Source organism: Xenopus laevis, chromosome 4L (assembly GCF_017654675.1).
Source record: "Xenopus laevis strain J_2021 chromosome 4L, Xenopus_laevis_v10.1, whole genome shotgun sequence".
Taxonomy (NCBI): domain Eukaryota; kingdom Metazoa; phylum Chordata; class Amphibia; order Anura; family Pipidae; genus Xenopus; species Xenopus laevis.
The window spans coordinates 131,818,786-131,845,970 of record NC_054377.1 but is presented as its reverse complement, the minus strand read 5'-3'; the positions used below and the strand labels follow the sequence as shown (position 1 = coordinate 131,845,970).

General features: G+C 39.5%; 1 protein-coding gene across 3 annotated transcripts; it reads left to right on the top strand.

Annotated features, from left to right (window-relative positions):
- Positions 1-695: 695 nt before the first annotated feature.
- nr2c2.L (nuclear receptor subfamily 2 group C member 2 L homeolog) lies at positions 696-27,185 on the top strand. 3 transcript variants are annotated; one of them, XM_041590821.1, is made up of 14 exons: positions 696-953; positions 11,025-11,114; positions 12,119-12,316; positions 12,823-12,925; positions 13,776-13,955; positions 16,046-16,193; positions 17,392-17,485; positions 18,845-18,978; positions 20,021-20,198; positions 20,941-21,062; positions 21,411-21,550; positions 22,576-22,713; positions 23,242-23,347; positions 25,455-27,185. In XM_041590821.1, the coding sequence occupies exons 2-14, from the start codon at positions 11,043-11,045 to the stop codon at positions 25,627-25,629; spliced, it is 1,788 nt and encodes a 595-aa protein (XP_041446755.1). In that variant the 5' UTR covers positions 696-953; positions 11,025-11,042; the 3' UTR covers positions 25,630-27,185. The 3 variants fall into 3 exon arrangements, with proteins under 3 accessions (XP_041446755.1, XP_041446753.1, XP_041446754.1); XM_041590819.1 differs by having other exon boundaries at positions 697-953; positions 18,842-18,978; XM_041590820.1 differs by lacking the exon at positions 696-953 and adding an exon at positions 7,991-8,143 and having other exon boundaries at positions 18,842-18,978.

The following is a 27,185-nucleotide window of genomic DNA, read 5'->3' as shown; positions in this document are numbered from 1 at the left end:
TCTTTTCTGCTGATTCACTGCACATGCTCTGTGCTGCTGTCACTTACTGAGCTTAGGGACCCACTCACAATATACAGTACACATAGAATAGAAATGTCACAATATAAGGCTGATTAGTAATTAATACAGATAATTACTACATGGCAGCACAGAAACCAGTGCAATTAGCATCAGAATTTCATAATCAGCCCTGTAGCATCAGCTTATATTACAGACCAACCTCATTTTCTGCTGGATAATTAGTGACGAGCCCTAAGCTTAACTTCTCAACAGCTGCTCAGAGCCCACTGAGCATGTGAGTGTCACAGACACTTTCCAAGATGGTGACCCCCTGTGACAAGTTTGAAGTCCTGGATCATTGCTGCTATTGACAAGCTGAAACTTTAGGCTGGTGCATTAAATACATTAATGTTTAGGGTTTAGTTCTCCTTTAAGTTTGCTAAACAATAAATCCAATAGGAATGTTTTACCACTAATATGGTTACATGCAGCTTAGCTGGGGTCAAGTACAGGGTAGAAATTCCAGGAGTGGGAATCTATTGACAGGGAGAGCGCTACGTAGAATACCGGCAGTGATAGAGCTCTTATAATAACGGAAATCTTCCTCCTATACCCAGAACATAACGGCGCTAGCGGAAAGGTACATATAAAGGCTCAGCCTTCCGGGGGGCGGAGTCATTCCTAGCCCTCCGCACCAATCCCTCTGTCTCGCTCCTCTGACGTCACCCCCGCCCTGGTTATGTCCGAGAGGGAAGAGGAAGCAAAACCAGGGGGAAGAAAGGCGGCGGAGCGCGGGGTCACGACCTCTGACCTCTCACCGAAGAGAAAAATATCAAATACAAACAAAAAAAAAATAGTATTTACGCCTAAGAGACAATCACGGCGTTGACCGGAACACAGGCCGCCGGGGGCTGAGGGGATGCGGCTTTAAATCGGACCTCCTATGTGGCGAGGTAAGCGAGAGGAAAAGCCAGACAGGCCTTGGCTAGGAATAGAGGGGTCTAGGCCCTGGTTTGTTGGCTATAGCAATATACAACGTTACATGAACTCCAGGGAAAGCTTATTCACTCCGTGAACGAGCCACACTCTGACAGCTCAACCAGACGCGCGCCCTCCAGCTGTCACAGCCAATAATAAGGAGGCGCCTTTGGTTTCCCGCCAGCTCTGTCAGTCACAATATGTTATATCTTTACTCCTTGCATTGGCACCTATTGTGCCGCCGCCTAGTACCCTCAGCGTCTTGGCACTTAGCCAGCACCCGCCATATTTGCTCCCCGTCCGGTCCTCCTTTATTTATTTATTTAGCGGCGCTACAGGAGGCGGGGCCGTTCTCAACCAATGAACGTGCAGCTGCGGCCGCGTTGATTGGTAGTTTCTTTTGATGGGCGGCGAAAATCACGAGGAGCCAATTAGAAAACGCGGTGGGCGTGGTACATTGTTAATCGATTAAGGCTACGTGTAGTATCATTGTTCATTGAGAGGCCCCGCCCATAATAGTTTCTGGGCAATTGCTATGTTATCTAGTACCTTGGCACTGGACTAGAACTTATAGGCAAATCTATTTAGCATTTGTGAGTTTTCAGTCCAGCAACATCTAGGCCTTGGTGCAAGACAGAAATGGTATTTATTAGTTTGCTCAATAAAATACTAGTCAGTTGTGAAAGTTACAGTCCTATGAAAAAGTTTGGGAACCCCTCGTAATTCTTTGGAGTTTTCTTCATCATTGGCTGAGCTTTCAAAGTAGCAACTTCCTTTTAATATAGAACATGCCTTATGGAAACAGCAGTATTTCAGCAGTGACATAACGTTTATTGGATTAACAGAAAATATGCAATATGCATTATAACAATTAGTCAGGTGCATAAATATAGGCACCCGACAGAGATATTACATCAATAATTAGTTGAGCTCCTTTTGCAAATGTAACAGCCTCTAGACGCCTCCTATAGCCTTTGACGAGTGTCTGGATTCTGGATGGCCGTATTTTTGACCATTCCTCCATACAAAATCTCTCCGGTTCAGTTAAATTTGAGGCTGCCGAGCATGGACAGCCTGCTTCAAATCATCCCATATATTTTCCATGATATTCAAGTTGGGGGACTGTGACGGCCATTCCAGAATATTGTACTTCTCCCTCTGCATAAATGCCTTTGTAGATTTCCAAGTGTGTTTAGGGTCATTGTCTTGTTGGAATATTCAACCCCTGCGTAACTTCAACTTTGAACTGATGCTTGAACATTATCCTGAAGAATTTGTTGATATTGGATTGAATTCACCCGAATCTGGACTTTAACAAGGGCCCCAGTCCCTGAACTAGTCACACAGCCCAACAGCATGATGGAACCTCAACCAAATTTGACAGTAGGTGGCAGGTGTTTTTCTTGGAATGCCGTGTTCTTCTTCCGCCATGCAAAGCGCTTTTTGTTATAAGCAAATAACTCAATTTTTGTATCGTCAGTCCAAAGCACTTTGTTCCAAAATGACTGTGGTTTGTCTAAATGAGCTTTACAACTACAACAAGCAACTCTGTTTGTGGCGTGAGTGCAAAAGGGCTTCTTTCTCATCCCCCTGCCATACAGATGTTCTTTGTGCAAATTGCACTGAATTGTAGAACGATGTACAGATACACCATCTGCAGCAAGATGTTCTTGCAGGTCTTTGGAGGTGATCTTTGGGTTGTGTGTAACCATTCTCACAATCCTCCACATATGCTGCTCTTGTATTTTTCTTGGCCTGCCAGACCTGGGTTTAACAGCAACTGTGCCTGTGGCCTTCCATTTCCTGATTACATTCCTTACAGTTGAAACTGACAGTTTAAACTTCTGAGATAGCTTTTTGTAGCCTTCCCCTAAACCAGGATACTGAACAATATTTGTTTTCAGATCTTTTGAGAGTTTCTTTGAGGATCCCATGCTGTCACTCTTCAGAGGAGAGTCAAACAGAAGCACAACTTGCAATTGGCCACCTTAAATACCTTTTCTCATGATTGGACACACCTGCCTATGAAGTTCAAGGCTTAACAAGCTAATCCAACCAATTTTGTGTTGCCAGTAAACAGTATTGGGCAGTTAAATGCATTTAAATTAGCAAAATTACAAGGGTACCCACATTTTTGCACATCAAGTTTTTCACACAATTGAATATTGCTTCACTAAAAATCTTTGTTCAGAAAACACCCCCAGTACTCAAATGTTCATGGAAAATGAAAGACATACCACTGTTATCTTTTTTGTTGAAAGTGGAGTAAATTATTTTGCAGGCTGAGAGGGGTTCCCAAACTTTTTCATATGACTGTATTGTGTGTGACTGCGTCTCATTGGCCATATATTGCAGTGTGGGTTGGACATTGAATAAATTGCCATTGGTCTTCTTTTTAATTTGTGGGGGGGGGGTTATCAATAACAGTTGCTGGGCAGCTCTCGGGTTTGGAATTTAAACACTTATCTGGTTGCTAGGTTTTAAAGACCTTAGTGACCAGGCAGCAGTCTGGAAGTCAGCATGGAAGATGAATAGCAGAGGCCCTGAATAAAATGAAAATTAACTAATGCTTTTTAATGGAAAGATCACAGTGACATACGGGGGTGAATTTATCAAAGAGTGAAGTTCCGCCACTAGAGTGAAATTCCGCAGCTCTCAATTCATTTCTATGGGATTTTGAAAGGCGTATTTATCAATGGGTGACAGTGAAAGTTCACCCTTTGATAAATACGCCTATAAAAATCCCATAGAAATGAATGGAGAGTGGCGGAATTTTACTCTAGTGGCGGAACTTCACTATTAACCTCACTCTTTGATAAATATACACCATTGTTTTTAGTTACAGGCCAAAAAGAGGCAGAATAGGAAAGATATGAAGACCTGGTGAAATGTAATTTAAAATATGCCCACCTATAACAAATTAATTGTCTTATTTAAAGGTGAACTTCCTCTTCAACGCAAATTTTAAATTGCAGATTGGAGTTGCCTAGTGTAATAGATTCAACGCACTCCCGTAATTGAACCATAGACTGTGCTGTTGGTGCAGGCTTACTGTTTGGCTGACTAGGTGCTTGGAATACAGTAGAATTCTGAATGGAGCCGGACACACACACACTTATTTGCAGTTGTGGAGCATACCCCATTTAATCTACCACCAAAGTATCTATGTTTGGGGGGGTACATCCTCCCTTCATCAGGATAATACAAAGTCAAGTGCACAACCACCTATAAGGCAACAGATGTGCCGCCTTCCTAACCCAGAGTTCCTTATTGTCCAATGAGTCCTTAGTGGGATGAACAGGTCCAGAAAGAGGCTTGGGAAGCATCCGAAGTAGTGTCCCATGAAAGGGGTGGTTCACCTTCAAACAACTAGTTCTTTTCCGATAGATCACCAGAAGCAATGACTTTTTCCAATTACTTTCTATTTTCTATGTGCCACAGTTTTTCTAATATTGAAGTGTAAAGTGTCATGTTTCACCTTCTGAAGCAGCTCTGGGAGGGGGATTCGCAGACTCTGTAAACTGTTCTAAATTGATGCATTTAGTTGATACATTTCTTATCTTTGTCCCTGCTGAGCAGAATCTCTGGGTTTCATTACAGGCAACTGTTAGAATTGATACAATAGTTGCTAATACCCCAGAGAAGCTGCTGAGAAATGGATCAACTAAATGTTGCAGAATTGTAACAGTTTAGAGTCTGCGCCTGAATTACTGAGCTGACAGACTCAAACACCAGAGACAGGGGCATTCAACTTTAAACTTAGATTTTGGAAATACAGTAAAAAATATACAATTGAAAGTAAGTGGGAAAAAAAAGAAAAAATACCTTACCATTAGCGGAGAATAGATTAGCAGTGATACAAAAACAAAATGTGAATGAGCTCAGCAAATAAATAAGTAAATTCTTATACCCACTGCCAGCGGGGCTGTTAACTTTACCTTTAATCATGCTATCCTCACAAGCAATTCTTAATCTGTGAAAGGAAAGGGAAAAAGTCACCAGTGTTGCCTGAAGACATAATTATTGTAAAAAAATATTGTTAATAAAATTTTTATTTAACTGTTTTGGAAAAAACATACCCAGTCAAGATATCCAGTATGTTTCACACTTTAACAATGACATTTTAAAATCATTACCTGCATTTTTGTTCACCAAGATTCTGCCATCTAAACTGAGACACACCATGTTTTAATTCAAAAAAATGTTTAGCCAGTTATGTTTCTCTTTTCACTTTCTCTTTTTCTTCCTCCTTACTGTATTTAATACTCTTTTCTTTACCTTCCGGTTTATAATTCCTTTGTGCACTTTTATGCACTCATTAAGTCTAATGCTGAATGCCCTCGATGTTTGGCCTATATATCCCAAGCCACATGGGCATTTCAGTAGATAACCCACGCCTTCAGTGTAACAAGTTGAAAAATGTCTAAACCATTACTTGGATGCTTACAAATTTCTCTCCTTATCACACCATTACAATGGCCACAGTTAAAGGTGAAGTAGAAATGTTGTACATTATTTTACAAAGGTCGAGTTTTCAAGGGTATTTTTCAGCCAAAACTCACATTATCGGGTTAAAAAAAATCTAAAATTTTTCAGTTTTTTTCATACCATGAACTTGGAAATGGCTCAAATCCAAAAAAAACTCCTTAATCGGCCACAATATGGGCCGAAACAATGGGCCAGTCCTGCTCATGCGCTAATCTAATCCTGCGGCAAATACGAGGTGCTCACGTGTGCATGGGGGGGTGGCAGCTAGGAGGGGAAGTCTGGCTGCAGGGGACACAGAGAGGGCCCCAGTCCGACCCTGCCCCTAAGCTTAGCTTCTCAACAGCTGCTCAGAGCCCACTGAGCATGTGCAGTGTCACTGACACTCCTAACAAAATGTGGAACTCCCGTGACAACTTTGAAGTTGGGGATCATTACTACTGTAGAGATGCTGAACATTTAGACTGGTTCACTAAATTCAGTATATAAAATATCACATTTTTACCCATATTAATTTTTAAGGTTTAGTTTTCCTTTAAAAAAAAGATATCTACTTTTTTACAAGTAGGTATTTTTATTTTCCTTCTCCTTAATGTCAGTTCTTGTAACACAATCTCCTATACTTTTACCCCTTTTTTTAGCAAAGCAGGGGTTTCTCTCTAAATAATTTACCAAAGGTCTTATCATTATGTAGAAAGGGCCAATGTTTTAAAATGACTTTCTTGATAAGGGTGGTGGCAGACGGGAAGATTAGTCGCCCACCGACAAATCTTCTCTACTTCAGGTGACTAATCTTCATTAAATGCCTTCCCGCCGGCAAGAATATGAAGCGCCGATGGGATGGCACATGTTTTGCTTTGGATTTCACGAGGAAACTTCGGGTGACTTCGGAAAGCCGAAGCAATACGTATGCCATCCCACCAGTGTTTCATATTCTTGCCGGTGGGAAGGCATTTCGGGAGATTAGTCGTCTGAAGTGTAGAAGATTTGTCGATGGGCAACTAATTTTCCCGTCTTCCACCACCCTAAAGGTAGAGTGTGGGCCATATTTGGTTACACGTTACGTTTTGCCTTTTCTTCGCAGTTTCCTTTTATTTTAATATTGGGGTTATGTAATATAAGGCACTAAGTTTGCCCAGGGGCAGTAAACCATAGCAACCAATCAGCAGGTATAATTCACTAGTCACCTGTTTAAATGTAACCATCTTATTGGTTGCTATGTGTTACTGCTCCTGGGCAAACATAGTTCCTTATATTACATATGGGGGAATGTCTTCTAAGTTGCAACTCCTCATTTTTAGTGGACTATTAATTTTATCTTATTACAACCCTTTTCACAAAATTTTCAGACCAACTCATCCGCATGATTTTTATATAGTGCGTCGTCAGACGAGGTGATCCTCCTTGCCGTTATAAGCTGACTTTTTGGGAGCCCTCTAGTGACCAGTATTGGGTGAAAACTGCCCCTGTGTAACAAATTATATCTATCTGTATGTTTTTATAAAGGTCAATTACGAAGCAGCCATCAACAAGTCACCTGTACATCCAAATAGTTCACTGTTTGCAGACCAATTACAAATTGTATCATCGATAGTATCATGGATGTTTGATTGAAGTTGCCACCTTCCAGTGTATTAGTACCTTATATAGAGTAAGGGTCAGGCCACACTGGGCGTTTTGGGGAGATTTTGGCCGCCTCGTTTTTGTGACGACCAATCTCCCCAAACACCTTCCCTCACTCTGCGCCGGCTAAAATGAAAAAAACGCACTAATCACACACGGCGATTCGTTTTCCAAAGCCGCCCGAAGTTTCCTCGTGAATACTGCCACCCAAATACATTATATGCAGTGACAAGCATGGGGGGAACTTTCACCAAAGCACATGAAATACAGTGACAAGCAGTGTGTACTTGCACCTAAGCACATTATATACAGTGACAGGCGGGTACTTGCAACATTGTACACGTGGTCGCTAGGGTAATTTGGACCCTAGTAACCAGATTGCTGAAATTGCAAACCGAAGAGCTGCTGAATACAAAGCTAAATAACTCAAAAACCACAAATAATAAAAAATGAAAACCAATTGCAAATTGTCTCAGAATATCACTCTTTGCATCATACTGAAAGTTAATTTAAAGGTGAGCAACCCCTTTAAAAGAAATAGCAGGCCTCTTAGCTAGGATCAAATGGAAACTTTGGAGAAGGATATGCTGTGTGTGCCACAAGCTTTTAATTAGATACTATAGTACCGGTATGGGATCCGTTATCTGGAAACCTGTTATCCAGAAAGTTCCAAATTACAAAAAGGCCATCTCCCATAGACTCCATTATAATCAAATAATCCAAATTTTTTTTAAATGATTTCCTTTTTTCTCTATAATAATAAAACAGGAGCTTGTGCTTGATCCCAATTAAGATATAATTAATCCTTATTAGAAGCAAAACTAGCCTATTGGGTTTATGTAATGTTTACATGTTTTTCTAATAGTCTTAAAGTGTGAAGATACAAATTACGGAAAGACCCGTTATCCGGAAAGCCCCAGGTCCCAAGCATTCTGGATAACAGGTCCCATACCTGTAGAAAGCTGATCGAACATTTCCCAGGGGACCACGGTAAAATGGCATAAATTTCAGGTATTAAATCCAGGAAGGAAATGATACAAAACTTGCTGGACAAAAGGTAACCTAGAAATTTAGATTATTTGACTATGGTATAATGGTACGTTTACATTTGCTGGCAATTAAAGAGTTTCATTCCGGTTGTCAAATTACAGTCTTTGTTCATTGCTTTAAAAGTGTGTGAGTTTACAAACTTGGCCTTGGAACATACACAAATCTTGGCAATTTTGCGTGTTTTTTTTTTACAGATGAGAGGGCATAAGTTGCTGCTTTCCTGTAATTAGATGATCAGTACCACAGAAGCATGAATATCCCCTAGGTTTTATTAGCGAGACAAGACTTCGTGAGCTGCTAGAACTTTCCTCATTACATAAATGTTCATCGGGAATGTTACTGATCTTTATCATGCCCTAAATTTTAAAAATTGCTCTCACTTCAATGAAACATCTAAATATAATCTTTATACCATTGAGGACTGTGTGCTATGTCCAGAGCTGTTCCAATATCTCCATGAGCACAATTATTAAGCATCAAGGATGGATTCTATGTAGGACATCCATTTCTATAGAGAGTCCTGTGCTGTAAGACATACAGACCGATATATCCATGTCTGGCAAGCTCTCTTGGGATTAAATTAGAAAGCCTATGATGAAGCCTATGATTAAGTGTCAGATGGACATGAAACGAGTAAGGCTTTATGAGTTGATTTATCAATAAAGATTTTATTAAATGATTTAACTTTTTATATTTCTATGGATGTCCAGAGTTCCCAGTAACCTTTGCTTGTTTCTATATTGAGCTGATAATGACCCTATTATTGGTTGTGTTATTTAAAAAGGAGACTGGGCTGGGGCAGGTACTGATGTAAATAATGGACAATCTCACTCTGTGGAGTAAATATTTTACTTTGTTTTGTTTTGAGGGTTTATGTTTCCTTTAAAACCAATGAAAATATGTATTGAATTTATATTTGCTTACTGTTGCATGTTTTGGGTGGAAGAGCCACTTAGTAGTACAGGTATGGGAGTGATCCGGATAACGGATCTTTCCATAATTTGGGTCTTCATGCCTTAAGTCTACTAGAAATTAATTTAAACATTTAATAATAGGCTTCCAATAAGGATTAATTATATTTTAGTTGGGATTATTATTACAGAGTAAAATGAAATAATTTTTACAAATTTGGATTATTCGGATAAAATGGAGTCTATGGGAGACAGCCATTCCGTAATTCGGAGCTTTCTGGATATCGGGTTTCCGGATAAGGGATCCTATACCTGTAGGTGGATAGTGGATACTTTGAAGTGTGTTGTATAGGTTCATGTTGTCCGTGTGCCCTATGTGTCCACCTCTCATCAGAAATTCAACAATGGATTGTGTTATTGGCAGAAATAATAACTAACCAATGGAAAACGCATCTTACAATTAGATACAGGTATGGGATCCATTTTTTCCGAAACCGGTTATCCAGAAAACCCAGAATTATGGGAAGGTTGTCTCCCATAGACTTCATTTTAATTGAATAATTAACATTTTTAAAAATGATTTCCTTTTTCTCTGTAATAATAAAACCGTACCTTGTACTTTATCCAAATAATATATAATTAATCCTTATTGGAAGCAAAACCAGTCTATTTGGTTTATTTAATGTTTACATGATATTCTAGCAGACTTCAGGTATGAAGATCCAAATTATGGAAAGATCCATTATCCAGAAAACCCCAGGTACCAAGCATTCTGGATAACAGATCCCATACCTGTACAATTCAGTTCGTACAGCAAGTTACTCTATACTGGCTAAATCTTTCAGGCAGAGCCAGATCTAGTGGCACAGTTGCTGAAGGGGAAGGGGGACCATGAGACGAGACAGGAACTGGTTGGAGGGGGGAAGACGTTTGGGGTGTCTTGGGGTTGGAGTTACCTAGAAGCCAAGCAGTTTTTGCCCTGTGTACTGATAGTACTGGGCCTGGCTTTCCATTCAGGCAGTAGTTGGGCAGATTGTGACAGTTTTATGCTACCAGAATTATATCATTCTGTCGCCTAACAGTGTAACCTCCTTGTAGGCAAACAAGATACTAATTCTTTTTAGGTACCAGTGTTTGTAAACATAACAATAAGTCTATGGAAGCGCCGTAGCAAATGAAAGGAAAACTATACCCCCCGAACAATGTAGGTCTCTATAAAAAGAAATCGAGTAAAACAGCTCATATGTAAAACCCTGCTTCATGTAAATAAATCATTTTCATAATAATATACTTTTTTAGTAGTATGTGCCATTGGGTAATCCTAAATAGAAGGATCCCCTGGGATCGTAGGATTCACGGTGCACACAAACAAACCACATGTTAGGTCACATGAGCCAATTAACAGACAGAGTTGTGTCTTTTGCTTCACTACTTCTTCCTGTTACAGTTAGAGTTTTTCTGGTCAGGTGATCTCTGAGGCAGCACACAGACCATCACAAAATGGTGGTTCAAGACAAGAGTTTTAAAAGGGCAGTTTTTACTTAAATATATTTTCCAGTTTGGTATGATTCTTTCATATGCCACTTAATTTGATATACACTATCAGTATACATTTATGGGGGTATAGTTTTCCTTTAACAGTTTCCATTCTATGCTCTGGTGCAAACTGAGAATATTGGTTCATATTCTTCCTGCTGGAAGTCCTACAAAGAGGCTGTATGAGAGGAACATGTCCTTCTTGCCTGGGTGGGCACAGACACTTCTTGCAGGTACAATATTCAGGATCCATGCTGACTCAGACTGAACATTCACTGATCATCTGGTTAGTGCCATTATAGATGATGCAGTAGCCTTCTCTTGTAACAAGTGTATTCCTTTTATGATTTTTAAGTGTAAATTTGTATTTGTCTCAATGTTTAGGGAAATATACACAGCAACTGAATTTGTATAACTGATACCACTTCCGTTTGTTGTCAGGTTCAGGAATCTTCAGTGATGACAAGCTCCTCTCAGCGCATCCAGATAATCTCTGCAGACTCTGCCGTGTCATCCCCACAGCGCATCCAGGTAGCTTATTCAGTATTCTTTGTGCACTGGGGATATTAGGGTAAAGGTTATCGGTCTCCAGGAGAACAAAAAAGCATTTAATCAAATGAAGCTCTGCATTGTTGGTTCTATGAAAGAGATATGTAAAAACGGATATCTTTGTGTAGACAGCACTAATAATAATAATAACGATAAACATCCTTATATTACAATACCTCCAATTAAACAGTGGTAAATAAATGCATTGAATGAATGCTAGTGGTATGCTTCCTTATACTGTATGGGCAAGTCAACCCCAAAATAAAAAATTGCCTAATAAAAGAAAATATTATTCTAAGCCACTTTGCAATATACATTCATTACACATGTTCTATGGTTTTTAAGTTATTTGTATTGCTATTGAAAACAGTGTTTGTCCCTTTCTATTTTGTCTCAGACTGTTGATATGAATGCATATTGCAAAGTTTCTTAGAATGACATTTTCTTTTATTAGGCAAATGTGTGTGTGTGTATATGTGTGTGTGTGTGTGTGTGTGTGTGTGTATATATATATATATATATATATATATATATATATATATATATATATATATATATATATATATATATATATATATATATATATATATATATATATATATATATATATATATGTATATACAGTGTATATATGCACTCTTACCAGATCATAAATTGATTGCGGGTACGGGATTGCGGGTGGGTATTCCATATGTAGTGAATCAAACGTGTTTATTTAATAATGCACATACATTATTAAATAAACTCATTTGATTCACTACATGTGGAGTGCGAGTCCTTTTGCTATATTATATATATTTATATCTATATAGATATTATTTAAAATATGTATTTTTCAAGATATCCCATTACTGATGCCAAGCTTATTGGTCTATAATTGCCACGTTGAGATTGTTGAGATTGCATATTGAAATTATAGCACTATGCAAACATATAATGGATAGATATAGCTAATGCTAATGTTTTTGGTTTATTGCCTTTGCCAGATTGTAACAGATCAGCAGACAGGCCAAAAGATCCAGATTGTGACAGCTGTAGATTCCTCTGTATCTCCCAAACAGCAATTTATACTGACCAGTCCTGATGGATCTGGAACAGGGAAGGTGATACTTGCAACTCCTGAATCTCCGAGTACGAAGCAAGTTATTTTCACTGCTGAAAATATTGTACCTGGAAGGATACAGGTATGTTCAGCAAAATCTCATTTTGTTTTCTTATAGTTAACCCAATCATGGGTTTACTTGTTTCTAAAAGAAACAGGCAGCAGGATAGGATATATATATATATATATATATATATATATATATATATATATATATATATATATATATCTATATATATCTATATATATCTATCTATATATCTATATATATCTATCTATATATCTATATATATCTATCTATATATCTATATATATCTATCTATATATATATATATATATATATATATATATATATATATATATATATATATATATATATGTTCCATTTGTACATTGGACTATTTAATCACTCTATACTGTATGTGGTCAGCTTTGGTCTGTTGAAAGACACTTAGTCACAAAAATGTTTCTAGAGATTATTAGTGTGCACTAATATTGCATTACATACAATGTTAAATATTTTGTTTTAAAGGAAAAAATATATATGTACTGTAAATGTGTTTTATTTCCCTGTTTATTTTCTTTCAGATTGTAACAGATGCAGCTTCTGTGGAGCGACTCTTGGGAAAGGGAGATGTGCAGCGCCCCCAGATCATAGAATATTGTGTTGTTTGTGGTGACAAGGCATCTGGTGAGAATAAGTGCATGTCATACTGCAAAACTCAGAAACCATTTTGAATTTATCTCCATGGAGTTAGCTGTGGCTAATGCACCAGGTACTATTACTACATTCTGGCCAGGGAGGCTGCAAGGTGATCTGTTTGGTTACAATGGAAATTGAAATCCTGTTGGTGTATATCTCACACTGGCGTGTGTGAGCTGGAATCTTATCTGTTTTTATGCTGACCAACGCAGTTTGGCTATTGGCTTTAGATTCACAAATTGACTTTAGCTGCCTAGCTTGACTCCTCATACGCAAAAGAGCAGTGGATTGAGCTATAGTTTTATGCAAGTAAATAGAATGTAAAGAGGCCTATTCGATGTACCTTAATTAATCATTGCTGTATCAAAAATGACAAAGTGTTTATACAATCCTAATGTCTCAATTGTACCCTAACCTTTTAGTTTGTAAACCCTATTGTACTCTGTAATCCTTATCTGTTATCCACCATTTATTCCCTGTTTGCTATAACTGCAGTAAAGCACTGCGTATCTTGACAGCGCTATATAAATAAATGATGATGATGATGATGATGAAATGATGATAATATCCTCTCATTCAATGGCGTAACTACCCCCCCATGGATAACGTGAATCGAATACTTGAATTTTTAGTGAGTACAGTGGCTGTAGAGTGTGGATTTCTACACAGCAGACTCCACAGTCCTAGTTACCCTGTTCCCTTGGCCTTGGACCCTCCTGCAGGGTCTGCTTCCTCTATAGTCACACCGCTGCTTTCATTCTAATATATGTATATCTATGTGTGTGTATGTGGCATCTGATATTCTTGGATTTAATACTTTCTGTCCTATTTGTCTCAGGTCGTCACTATGGTGCAGTTAGCTGTGAGGGGTGCAAGGGTTTCTTCAAAAGAAGTGTTAGGAAGACCTTGACGTACAGTTGCCGGAGCAGTCAGGACTGCGTCATCAATAAACATCACCGCAACCGATGTCAGTTTTGTCGGCTTAAAAAATGCTTGGAAATGGGCATGAAAATGGAATGTAAGTCTCGCATCCCTTGTTCCTGAATATGGAGATGCATTTATTTTGCTTCTTAAATACAATCCAACATAGCTTGAATTTGTAAAATAGATTTTTATGAGTTTGCACGGAACCTTATATGCTGTAAAGAAATTAGATTTGACGGAAGTGGCAATATTGGATTTTTTTTTTGATTTTTGCCGCAAAAATCCCATCAGTCAAAATGCAGAATAGGCAAGCACAGGCCTTGTGGCTGAATGCCCAAGGGTTTTTAGTGATTAATTCATCTTTGTGTCTAAAAAGAAGGGGTTGTTATAAATCATTTCCCCAGTTGACATATTGTTGTCTCTGATGTCCATTGTGTACACTAGCTTCTCTATATCATAGATGAAAAATGACACTCCCCTCTGGTTTTACTCATATGAGAATGTAGAATAGTTTTCCGGGTGCCTTTTCAAAGCAGGAAAGAGCAGGTAAACCATTCTAGTATATAATCATTTTGGTGGCCCACCAACTGTACGTAACAAGGGGTACCAACTGTGAAGATTATTTGTTCAAGGGCCCTGATTAAATTCTAAGTTCCTAAACACATTCGCACATTCATTTCACAGGAAGGTTGATTTAACCAGGAGGCTGTTTACCCCCTTGCAAATTTAGGCGGAGGCTTTAAGGAAAGTCACACAGACACAGGAAGGACATACTTCTTGTACCAGTTGGAATCAAATTTAGGATCTTAGCACTACATGGCAGTAGTGCTAGTTAGTGGTGTAACTAGATATTACTGGGCCCCACAGCAAATTAATTTTAGGGCCCCCAGGCCCCAACATATCCAGTGGTTGCCCTGTTTTACCAATATATGTTGAATTTTCTTATTAACTAGGGCCTCATGGGGCCCCCTGCAGCTGCAGGGTCTGCATCTTCTGTAGTTACGCCACTGGTGCTAGTAAATGAGATACTATAGGGGTCATTTACTATTGACCAAGGGAAGTGCTAAGGGGTACAAAAGCCCCTTGTTGCTCATTCAGCAAGCACTTCTTCCCCTGGTCTATTTCCAGTCTGTACTGTGTGCTGGATAATAAACATTTGGGGATATATTAATCAAAGAATGAAGTTAGAGGTCGCCCCTCTCCATTCATTTCTATGGGATTTTTTTTTTTTAAATTCAGGCACGTTTATTGAAAAGTCAGCACATACAAGCTTCGTTTACTGATACAATCAGCGTATTAAAATGTCAAGCATCACTATTAACAGAAAAGATTGAAAGTTAGGAATGGAAATGGAGTATACATACCGTACATTGTTTCAATTTGCACTAAACAGTAAGTTTAGCAGCCCTTGACCTTACTATCTTATTGTAAGTTATATACACTTCCCCTTTAGATTTATATGGGATTTTTAAAAGAGTATTTATCAATGGGTGAAAGTGAAAGTTCATCCTATATACGCCTTTCAAAATCCCATAGAAATGAATGGAGAGTGGCGGGATTTCACTCTAGCACACTGTGGAGATCTCTAACTTCACTCTTTGATAAATATATCCCCAAATGTTTATTATCCAGCACAGGGTACAGGCTGCAGCATCAGAAGGTGTTGGCAAGTCCTGTCCTTACTGCCTGCCCCTAAAGAGCCCTGTTGCAGCCTGTGGCCTCTGCTGCTTCCTAACTTGCTTATCTGAATGCCTATGGGGCAGACTTATCAAAGCATGACATTAGTGCTCACCAATTTCAAAGTGTATTTATCCATGGGTGAAAGTTAGAGTTCACTGCTTGATAAAAACAGTTAGTGAATTTTACTTTGGGGAGCTTTAATTTCACACTTTGATAAATGTGCCCTTAAATGTTGCCCTCTACAGCGCCTCATGAATATAACCCTGACAGACACAGTCAGCTCTGTATTCCTCAGGTCTCTGTGCTACATAACAGAGTGGAAATATATGCAGCAATTTTGCAGGGCACTTAGGCAGTCTGCAAAAAAAGGTGCATTGCTCACTGCCTAGGAGGCCATAAATAACCCCTTATGCTGTCCAGTTCCAACTCTTAGCTTTTTTTTAATTTGTTAGTAATATAGGCTTCATACTGGCGTTTCTAATTAGGGACATTTGTGTTTTTCAGCGGTGCAGAGTGAGAGGAAACCTTTTGATATCCAGAGGGAAAAAGCATCGAACTGTGCAGCTTCAACAGAAAAAATCTACATCCGAAAGGACCTAAGAAGTCCTCTCATAGCAACTCCGACATTTGTATCAGATAAAGACGGTGCAAGGTGGGGACCCTAACATTAATTTGTTCCAATAGCCTTGAAGATTGCAGGGATCAAATTTATCTTTGCCCCAATTCTCTAATGCAAAAATGGTGCACTTTCTAAATACTGTATACCTAATGTCTGACTAGTGCTCTGATACCCAACAGCCATAGCTTGTGCTAGTAAGTGGCCCCTAAATGTATGACTTTACATTTCTATAGTAAATATAGCCTTTACTACCATCTTAGCAAAGTGCATATATTTAAATACAAAAACAAATCCTATATTACTGTATATACTTAAAAACCCTATTACTGTATATACACGTATTGTACTTCAGTTAACTTTCAAAAAACCTATATGTGGCCAGGAACTGCTTGCCAACTTCTAATATCCATATATTTTACAGTAGGAGCTCATTATGCCCTATCTAATGTGCAGTTGAGGTACACATTGGAACCAATTTGCAGATCCCATTATTTGACACAGAACAAGAAACAAGTTTGTTCATGTTTTTAGGCTTTTCCCATTTACATGACATAGCTGTGTTTGAATACATCATATTTTATACAGGTGTGGGATCTATTATCTGGAATACTTGTGACTTGGGGCTTTTCAAATAAGGGATTGAACTATAGCAGGGAGAAAATGCCTTGCTGTGAAGGTCACCTCATTTAAATTACATGTTTTTATTTTGGATTAACACTTTCCGCTTCAGTGATCATTAATTCACTTGGTAAGATGCAGATATTCAAACTAAAGCTGGCCACAGACGCAAAGATCCGATCGTACGAATCAACGTATGATGGGACTTTCCCATCTCCCGACCTGCCACTAACCATAATGATCAAAGTCTTACCATTCAGAAGTAGTAAAAGAACAGATCAGCCGTTGTTCTGCCCCTGACAGCAATCGTACGATAGTTATGTCCGACAAAGCTTGTGACAGTCTCCCTCTGAAAATCGTACGATCAGCAGAGATATTATCAGCAGCCAACAAAAATTTTCTAACCTGTCCGATCGACCAAACGACCGATCTCCACCGGATGAAAGATGTCGGGACTCTCCACACACGGTCCGAATATCTTACGTATCCTCGATTCATACGATCAGATCTTTGTGTCTATGGCCAGCTTAACTTTCAGTGGCCTGTAGAGAAACGCAATTATAAACCAAGGTAATTGTGTTGTATCAGCAAACTGTATGTCTCCCTGAATCAGGCAAACGGGAATTTTGGACCCCGGGGTGCTAGTGAATATTCAGCAACCACTTATAAGAGAAGATGGCACTGTGCTTTTGTCTTCGGATACAAAGGTGACTATAACTTAATTATAAATATAATGGTTCTGTGATCATTAATACAATATGGGGAGGCACATTTATTAAAGGTCAAATTTCGAATTCACTTGAGTTTTTTTAACTCTATAAAATTACAATATACTCGAAATTCGAGTTAAGATTCGAATATCTTAAACTCGCATTATTGTTTACCGACTCAAAAATTCGAATCGAATTCAAATCGAATGCGACAAAACTCGATTTGTTTTTTCTCCGAAAAAAAAAACTCGATGTGTCAGGAAGGCTACTAACGTGCAAATTGGTCCCTGGACCTCTCCCATTGACTTATACATGAACTCGGCTGGTTTAAGGTGGCCAGTAGTAGAATTAGCGTTTTTAAAGAGTCAGCATATGATAAATCTCAAAATTCGAATTAAAACTCGAATCCAGTTTGGATAACTCACAATTTGAATTTAAGAGTTCTGACCATAAAAAAAATTGAAAATTCAAATTTTCAATTCGACCTTTAAAGGGGTTGTTCACCTTCCAAACACTTTTTTGAGTTCAGTTGTTTTCAGATTGTTCCCCAGAAATAAAGACTTTTTTCAGTTACTTTCTATTATTTATTTTTTACTGCGTTTTCAAAATCTAAGTTTAAAGTTTAATGTCCCGGTCTCTGGTGTTTGAGTCTGGCAGCTCAGTAATTCAAATGCAGACTCATTTTGCAACATTTAGTTGATACATTTCTCAGCAGTATCGCTGCAGTAATTGCAACTATTGTATCAATTCTAACAGCTGCCTTTAATGAAACTCAGAGATTCTGCTCAGCAGGGACAAAGATTAGAAATTTATCAATTAAATTAATCCATTTAGAACAGTTTACTGGGTCAGCGACCCACCCTCCCACAGCTGTTTCAGAAGGTGAAAAATTACACTTCAATATTAGAAAAACTGTGGCACATAGAAAATAGAAAGTCATTGGAAAAAGTCGTTATTTCTGGTGATCTATCTGAAAACAACTAGTTGTTTGAAGGTGAACCACACTTTTAATAAATCTGCCCCCTAGTGTATATGTACTGGAATATTTGTTTTCCTCCATTGAAATGCACACATCCATCCCAGCACTGCTGCCGCTCTCCATATATATTCATAAAAGTGGCTGCAGTAGTGGTCTAAATACCACAGCTTCATTATTTATTTAGCCGAGTAGGTAAAGTGCAGTAACCCTTACATGCAGTGATTACCTTTTGTAGCTTCCCATTTGCTCTTTGCAGCCATATAAAAAGGTGTAATATTGCCCTACAATCAGCCTTTCAATTAGAAACTTGTATGTATAGTAGTGCATGATAATATTTGTTATTTGTAAATAATCCCAAAATGTAACTCCAAAAGCAGGCAGAAGCAAGTCAGGGCGGACTTGGGACACTGGCAAATGTTGTGACATCATTAGCAAACCTGACAGAGTCGTTGAATAACGGGGACACAGCTGAAGTCCATCCAGAGGACCAATATTCTAGCGAAATAACCCGGTAAGTGCTGGTTAGTATGTGTTGCGTGTCTCTGTAACAGATGGAAAGGAATCTGTTGCATATAAAATAGCTTATTTATTAAGGGGCTGGTGCTAGCTTGGTGCTGTGCAACCAAATTACCTAACCTGCACCTTACACAGGAGCAGATTTATAATATGACATTTAACTGTACCGTATGCTATACTTTTCATGAGGCTATCTACCATAGCCACAGCATTGATAGTAGGGATGCACCGATTCCAGGATTCGGTTCGGGATTCTGGCTTTTTCAGCAGGATTCGGCCAAATCCTTCTGCCCAGCCGAACCAAATCCGAATTTGCATATGCAAATTAGGGGCAGGGAGGTAAATTGCATAACTAAACAAGGAAGTAAAAATGTTTTCCCCTTCCCCCCTGTTTTCACCTTCCCATCCCTAATTTGCATATGCAGATTAGGATTCAGTTCAGCCCCCCCCCCCCCCCCCCCCGAATCCTTTGCGAAAGATTCGGCCGAATCCTAAACTGAATCCTAATCCAAAAAAGTGTTTTAGGTGCATCCCTAATTGATAGGGTTAATTTTCAGCTCTGTGGAAAATGTAAACAATTACAGTCATTTAGGAGCAAAATACTATTTAATATAGCTAGATTTAACCACCAAAGTGGTAAGTATATTCTTTCTGTGCAAAAGCTGAATAATAAGAAGCAAACAGGAGGATCATTTAATCGCATTGTTTTTAAACAATGCTTTGTTTTTGAGATTTACTGATTGACTACTGGCAGATCACTCTCAACATTTTGGTACCCAATGGTATAGCACATGACATGGGCTCATAAACTGCTTCCTAACCTTGATGTGCAATACTAGGCAGCAAATTATGACAGATAGCAATCGGTGAATAACTGCCTACTCAACGTGTGAATAACATGCAGTTCAGACGTGTATGGTAATGCATGTATTTTTATTAAAATTATTATTTTATTTTAGGAAATGTATGAGTCTGTTTGATGCTTCAAAATGAAGATGTTACCATAGCGAGCAACATTTTCTTGCTTTTGATTACAGAGCATTTGATACCTTAGCGAAAGCTCTTAATGCAACAGATGGCTCTCCTGTACATAGCCTGACAGATGGAATAGATGCTTCTACTGGAGGGAACATTCACATAATTAGCCGGGATCAGGCAACTCCTATACTGGAAGTTGAAGGACCCCTTCTTTCAGACACACATGTGACATTTAAGGTTAGTTATGAAGATATATATATATATATATATATCTCACAGGCCTCTATACTGTAAATCATTGTGTTCAGTATGGTGCCTTGTGTACTCTACAGTAAATCATTGTGGCAATGATCAGAGAAGCATTGGAGGCTGTGAAATACTTGATGAAATGCTCCACACAGCTCTCATTAAAGGGATTCTGTCATGATTTTTATGATGCAGTTTTTATATCTAAATTACACTGCAATTAATTCACTTTACAATATGAATGTGGGGGGAAAGGGAGGGAGTTATATAACTCCAACTTGTAGTACAGAAGTAAAGTGTGACTGAAGTTTATCAGAGCACAAGTCACAGGACTAGGGGCAGCTGGGAAACTGGCAATGTGTCCAGCCCCATGTCAGATTTCAAAATTAAATGTAAAATAATCTGTTTACTCTTTTGAGAAATGGATTTCGGTGCAGAATTCTGCTGGAGCAGCACTATTAACTGATACGTCTTGAAAAAATCATTTTCCCCATGACAGTATGCCTTTAAGGAATTAAGGAAAGAAAGGTGGTGTCAAGGGATGAGAAATCAAACCTATAAGAGTCTGACATAAAGTTGTTCCAGTACACTGGTCCAGATAACTGCCTAGAAACAAGCTGCACACGTTAGAACTTTTTTCGCAATTTGATGGCTTCACTCAAAACATAATGTGGAAAATACTGACTGCAAATTCTGCTTGCCAGCTGAAAGCCCAATCCTCCCTGTGTTGCAGCTTACAATGCCAAGTCCAATGCCAGAGTATCTGAATGTGCACTATATCTGTGAGTCGGCGTCCCGCTTGCTTTTCCTCTCCATGCATTGGGCCAGATCCATTCCTGCTTTCCAAGCTCTGGGGTAAGCACAGACCTTTTCTGGTAAGTCGTTAAATGAGAAAGCAGAAGCCATTACTGAGTAATTCCAGCCTATGCTGCTTCCCCCCACTGGTTATAAATAGATGGCAATTTATGTGCAAAGCAGTGTAATATGTCAGAGAAACAGACCTCCAACCTTTGACACAAACACTCACACACAGCCCCCCCCCCCGCAAGATCCTATGGAAGAGCATATTTTTATATATATAGAGAAACAATTTTGACATCTAGTTTTATAGTTCTCTGCAGTATCTCTGCAATTTTTTTTTAATAATAAGAAAGATGAGGTTTGTGTCTTTGCTAACTGTATATTTAACACGTTTCTGTTCAGGCAGGATTGTAACACAAACCTTGTGCGTGCCTGTTGGAACGAGCTCTTTACTCTGGGTCTTGCACAATGTTCTCAAGTGATGAGTCTTTCTACTATTCTCGCAGCCATTGTCAACCATCTGCAAAACAGCATACAAGAAGGTACTAAGTCTGAAAATCATTTTTTTTTATTGGAAAGTGCTTTATGCAATTTAATGTAGAAGCCAAACCGAGCTCAAGTGTCAAATTCATACTGAAACACTAGGGGGCAAATTCACTAACAGGCGAAAATTCGCCAGCGATGGCTTTGTGCACATCGCAACACTTCGCCAGGCGTAAAATCGCCTGGACAACGCTAATTCATGAAGATCCGAAGTTGCGCATAGGATACCGACTGCTGGCGAAATTACGCTCAGCAGTCCGAAGTTACACTAACGTTGGCTAATTAGCATACGGCGTGCAGTTAAAGTACAATGGGCGTATATGCTGCAGAAAATACATTACACTACACAAGGCCAGGGAACCTTAATAAAATGATATAAAGTTGTTATATTGCCCTACACATGTGCCCACAGTATAGTTTAGGTGCCATATGTTATCAAATGTAGGGGGGAAGGAGGATACCCGGAAAAAAAATTTACGATCTTTTTCAGTCTATCACCCTTTATATAGGAAAAAACGCCAGCGTTTTTTGGGACTTAGAAAAATTTTCAATTTTTTTTTGAGGAACTCCTATCTACTCTATTGCACGTCGGCTGGTCTGAGGTGGCGAAGGCAAGTCTGGCGATAGAGGTAACGGTCAGTAAAATCAAAAACTTAGTGAATTTGCGTAGTAACGCTCTTTCGCCAGACCGTAAATTCCCCTGGCGTTAGAGTGCGAAGTTGCGCCAGAATCTATCTCCATGGTGAAATTACGCCAGCAAATTTACGCCAGCTACCGTTAGTAAATTGGTGAAGTGCCGAAATGACGTCACGCTGGTGAATTTTCGCCAGCGTTAGTCACTTCGCCCTTTAGTGAATCTTCCCCAATATGTGAACTGAACCTCTGTACAAAAAGTATTAACTGCAGTTGTCTTCTTATCATCTGTACGTAGGCAGCTTTGAAGTGGTTTGAGTAAGAAAAAGATTCACAGTCTTTCTGTATAGTGGATTACATACTGTACATTCAACCTGATTTTTTTTTACAGACAAGCTTTCTGGAGACAGAATAAAGCAAGTCATGGAGCATATCTGGAAGCTCCAGGAGTTCTGCAACAGCATGGCCAAGTTGGATATCGATGGATATGAATATGCCTACCTTAAAGCTGTGGTCCTTTTCAGCCCAGGTTAGTGCAAACTTTACATGTAAATGTGTTCATAGCAAATGTAGGTTACATGAAGAAATATCCTTCCCCACCTTCACTGTTGATTGTTCACAGTTGCACTGAATTTAGTTTATAGATTCAAAAATCACTGAGCATTATTAAAGCACTTGCTTAGTATCTGCTTATTGTAGTTTGTCAGTTTAAAAGGGACATCATTGTATAGTATTTTATAAAATTATAAAATGATTATATAGTTTATAATCTACTTTTAGATTTGGCCATCTGCGGATTTGTCTGGGCAGGGGCAGAACAGGTTGGCAAAAGTTATAGTTACTGATACAGGAAGTATCTCCTGACACTTGTCTGCTCAGGTCTATTACTGCTTCACATGGAGCATAGAACTTTAAATAGAGAAGCATCAGGGGCACTTCATTCATAAGCTTTTGAAGTTTTTTTTTGTCAGCAACTTCTAACTGTTTACATCATGAAGACAATACAATACATGCTGTCTATGCAAATCTACATGTACAAGATGATTTTTTTGCACAGATCACCCAGGATTATCCAGCACGGCACAAATCGAGAAGTTTCAGGAAAAAGCCCAGATGGAGCTGCAGGACTATGTACAAAAAGCATATCCTGATGATACATACAGGTACACTCATTTTATTTTCCAGATCAGTTCTGTCCAACTTCTGTGGCACCGAGGGACAGAATTTTTCCGGCATATGGGGTGGAGGGCTGACACATCAAGTTTTAAGGAACAAAGTTGGTAGTTGACAATTTTAGATCTTTCCAAAGTGACCGTCAATTAACCCTCAATATTCGACCCTAAGTAAACGTGCCCCTGGGTGTACCTCTATCTTTTGAGTGTAGGAACCACTTTATCGGTTTACTTCATGTAGGCGGTGAGGCGAATTACTATTGTTGTATAGTTACCGTAAATGACTTGTAAGCCACTCCATGTTTTGAAACCACACGTACTTTAGACCACACCCATGTTACCACAAGAACTTTTAAGACAATATCCACTTTAATGGTGGTAGCGCATTAAAAAACAAAATTTTGGTGCTCACTGCAGGGATATCACTCATCATTCATAAATTAAAAATATATAGAGGTGGTTCACCTTGAAATAAGTACTGTTATATGTGTTAAATGAGTTAATACAAACATAAATGCCATAAACTTTTATTATCTGAAACTTACATTTTCAGAGATATTTGCAGATGAACTGTTCCCCTTTCCACAATCCCAGTCTTGCAGACCACAAGCGACAGAGGGTTTCGCCAATCCCCTCTAACCTCCAGCAAGCCTGCCTCTACAGCAGCATGACTCTGAACGCTCTCTGCGCAGGAGCAGCTTCAGTCAGATATGTACATGCACAAACGTCTGAAGCCGCTCCTGCCCAAACAGCGTTCAGAGTCACGCTGCTGTAGAGCAATTTTCAAAAGCTAACAAACCCTACCATGCTCGCATTCCACTGGGAGTATAGTGCAGGCAGAGTATGGCACACACAGGGAGCATAGGGCAGGCTGAGTATGAAACACACACAGGGAGCATAGGGCAGACTGAGTATGGCACACACAAAGAGCATATGGCAGGCAGAGTATGGCACACAAGTAGCATAGGGCAGGCAGAGTATGGCACACACAGGGAGCATAGGGCAGGCAGAGTATGGCACACACAGGGAGCATTGGGCAGGCAGAGTATGGCACACACAGGGACCATAGGGCAGGCAAGAGTATGGCACATACAGGGAGCAGAGGGCAGGCAGAGTATGGCACACAAGGAGCATAGGGCAGGTAGCGTATGGCACAAACAAGGAGCATAGGGCAGACAGAGTATGGCATACAAGGAGCATAGGGCAGGCAGAGTATGGCACACACACAGGGAGCAAATGGAAGGCAGAGTATGGCACACACACAGGCAGAGTAGGGCAGGCAGAGTATCACACACACAGGGAGCATAGGGAAGGCAGAGTATGGCACACATAGGGAGCATAGGGAAGGCAGATTATGGCACACACAGGGAGCATAGGGCAGGCAGAGTATGGTGCACACACACAGGCAGATTAGGGCAGGCAGAGTATGGCACACACACACAGGCAGAGTATGGCACGCACAAGAAGCATAGGGCAGGCAGAGTATGGCACACAAACAGGGAGCATAGGGAAGGAAGAGTATGGCACACACGAGCATTGGGCAGGCAGAGTATGGCACATACAGGTAGCATAGGGCAGGCAGAATACAGCAGGAGACAGGGAAAATCAGGACCCTAAAATGAACAGTTCATATTGTGCTACATACAGTGACACAATGCTGGTGCCCCTCCAGCAGTTTGAATAAGGTGTAAACAGGTGAAGAATGTAGACAGTTTCAGTCTGGGTCTGAGGTGTGAACAAGAGAAGTGTTATAGGTGTGAACAATGCAGGTGGGATTACAGTTCTGGACAATAGAGGGGATTACAGTCTGAATTTGAGGTATAAACAATGCAGAAGCCAGTTAACCTCAGTAATGATTTTAAATCTTACACACACTCTATATAACATGCAGGCAGGGAGCTCACCCCCTGTGCATAACTTGTGGTCAGGTGGTGGTCACAATAAATGCAGTAAGCTCCCTGAATGCATGTTACACAGCGCATGCAACTCCTAATATTTTGTTGAAATTTAAAATGAGAAAAATGTCTTTCTACACCTACACACTAATGCTCCAGATCACGACTGCTGGTTACAACATTCCTTCACTCTTTTCACCCAGGCTGGCCCGGATTTTAGTACGACTTCCAGCCCTCAGACTCATGAGCTCCAACATCACCGAAGAACTATTTTTTACTGGTCTCATTGGCAACGTTCCCATTGACAGTATCATCCCTTACATCCTCAAGATGGAGACAGCAGAGTATAATGGGCAGATCACAGGGGCCGATGTATAGCCAGATATGGGGCTCATATAAATCAAGAACTCTTCAGTGCACCGCTGTTTGGTGTGAGAAAGTGCAGTAACATTTGGGGAACACATGCAGAAGCCCCATTTGGGTGTATATATTGTCCCATTTTATACCCCTTCCATTGAAGGTTTCCTCCATACTTGTCTCGCCCTCCTGAAAAGCAACACAGTGCTGACGGCCATAACAATATAACCAGGTAGGAGTGGTTCAACATTTCTGTTACATTTTATAATGACCCTGCAGGCTACTCAACACACTAATATTTTTTTTTTGTAGCTTATTAAACCAGTAATAAGTGTCAGAGAACAAAAGCAATGGAGGCGTTGCTATACACTTGGGTTGGAATTAATGAGGCTGTTAGTGACATTGCCAGTCAGACTCACTGAATCAGCCAGCAGAACACAAGAACATGCATTTGCTGCCAGGGATTGGCTTATATGATTTTTTTAATGTACCAATGAACTATGGTGCTTTTGGCATGCCCCTATGACTCCTATTTAATAACAATGGAAGACTATCAATGGCCAAAAATGACAGACACCCCCATTCATTCAGCTTCTGTGTAACACTGCAATTCTGTGTGTTATTGTTATGACAAACGATTCCATTCCTTGTTTTATCAAAAGTAGTTTTGCATCTTTCTACTGATAATATTCCATTAGTGATACCGGCATTCGCAATTTTCTTAATATCTCACCCGGCTCCAGTATTACTTGCTAAGCAAACCTTCCTTTTATACAAATCCGTCCCAGTCGGAGATTCCCTGGGCTTTTTTTTTTTTTGTATTATGCATCTACAATGCAACAGACAATCATAAAATGAAATATAGAGTGAAACAATGAAAGGGTTGGTCGCTACAACTCAACACGACTTCCCAACTTATATTCTCTGCGCTGCTTCAGCAGGGACATCCCTCCATGTGTCGTTGGACTACAGCTTCATTCATTACTCAACCGCTGATACCTGGTAGATGTTCAACAACACATGGAAGGCATCAGGTGAGATACGTTGTAATGGTAGGACCACAAAAATGGCAAACTGTTTTTAAATAGTACAGGTCACCCACAGTGAATACAGAATACAGTAACAAATAGTAAAGATCTAATGATATCAGTCATTGCAGCAGATGACTGACCCAGCCATAATATCATGTAATATAAATGTAGGATTAGATATTTCCTGGTAGAACTTGAAGACCATAAGTATCTGACTAGTACATCCTAACTTCTTGTAACTGGAAGATCCGGTCATTTTCTAGGCATGCATCAAATCAGATATTTTTTGACCAAATCCAAAAAGTTTTGGACAATTACAGAACAGAATTGGCTTATTCAAATTGAGATCACTATAAGGAGCAGATTTGCTAAAGGGCAAAGTGACTATTGCTGGCGAATATCCGCTAGCGTGACATCATTCAGGCACTTTGGCGATTTACTAACGGCGCAGACGTAACTTCACTAGCGAAAGAGACACACGCTAGCGATCATTCACACTCTATCACCAGGCGAATTTTCTCTTTGGCAAATAGACGTAACTCCGCA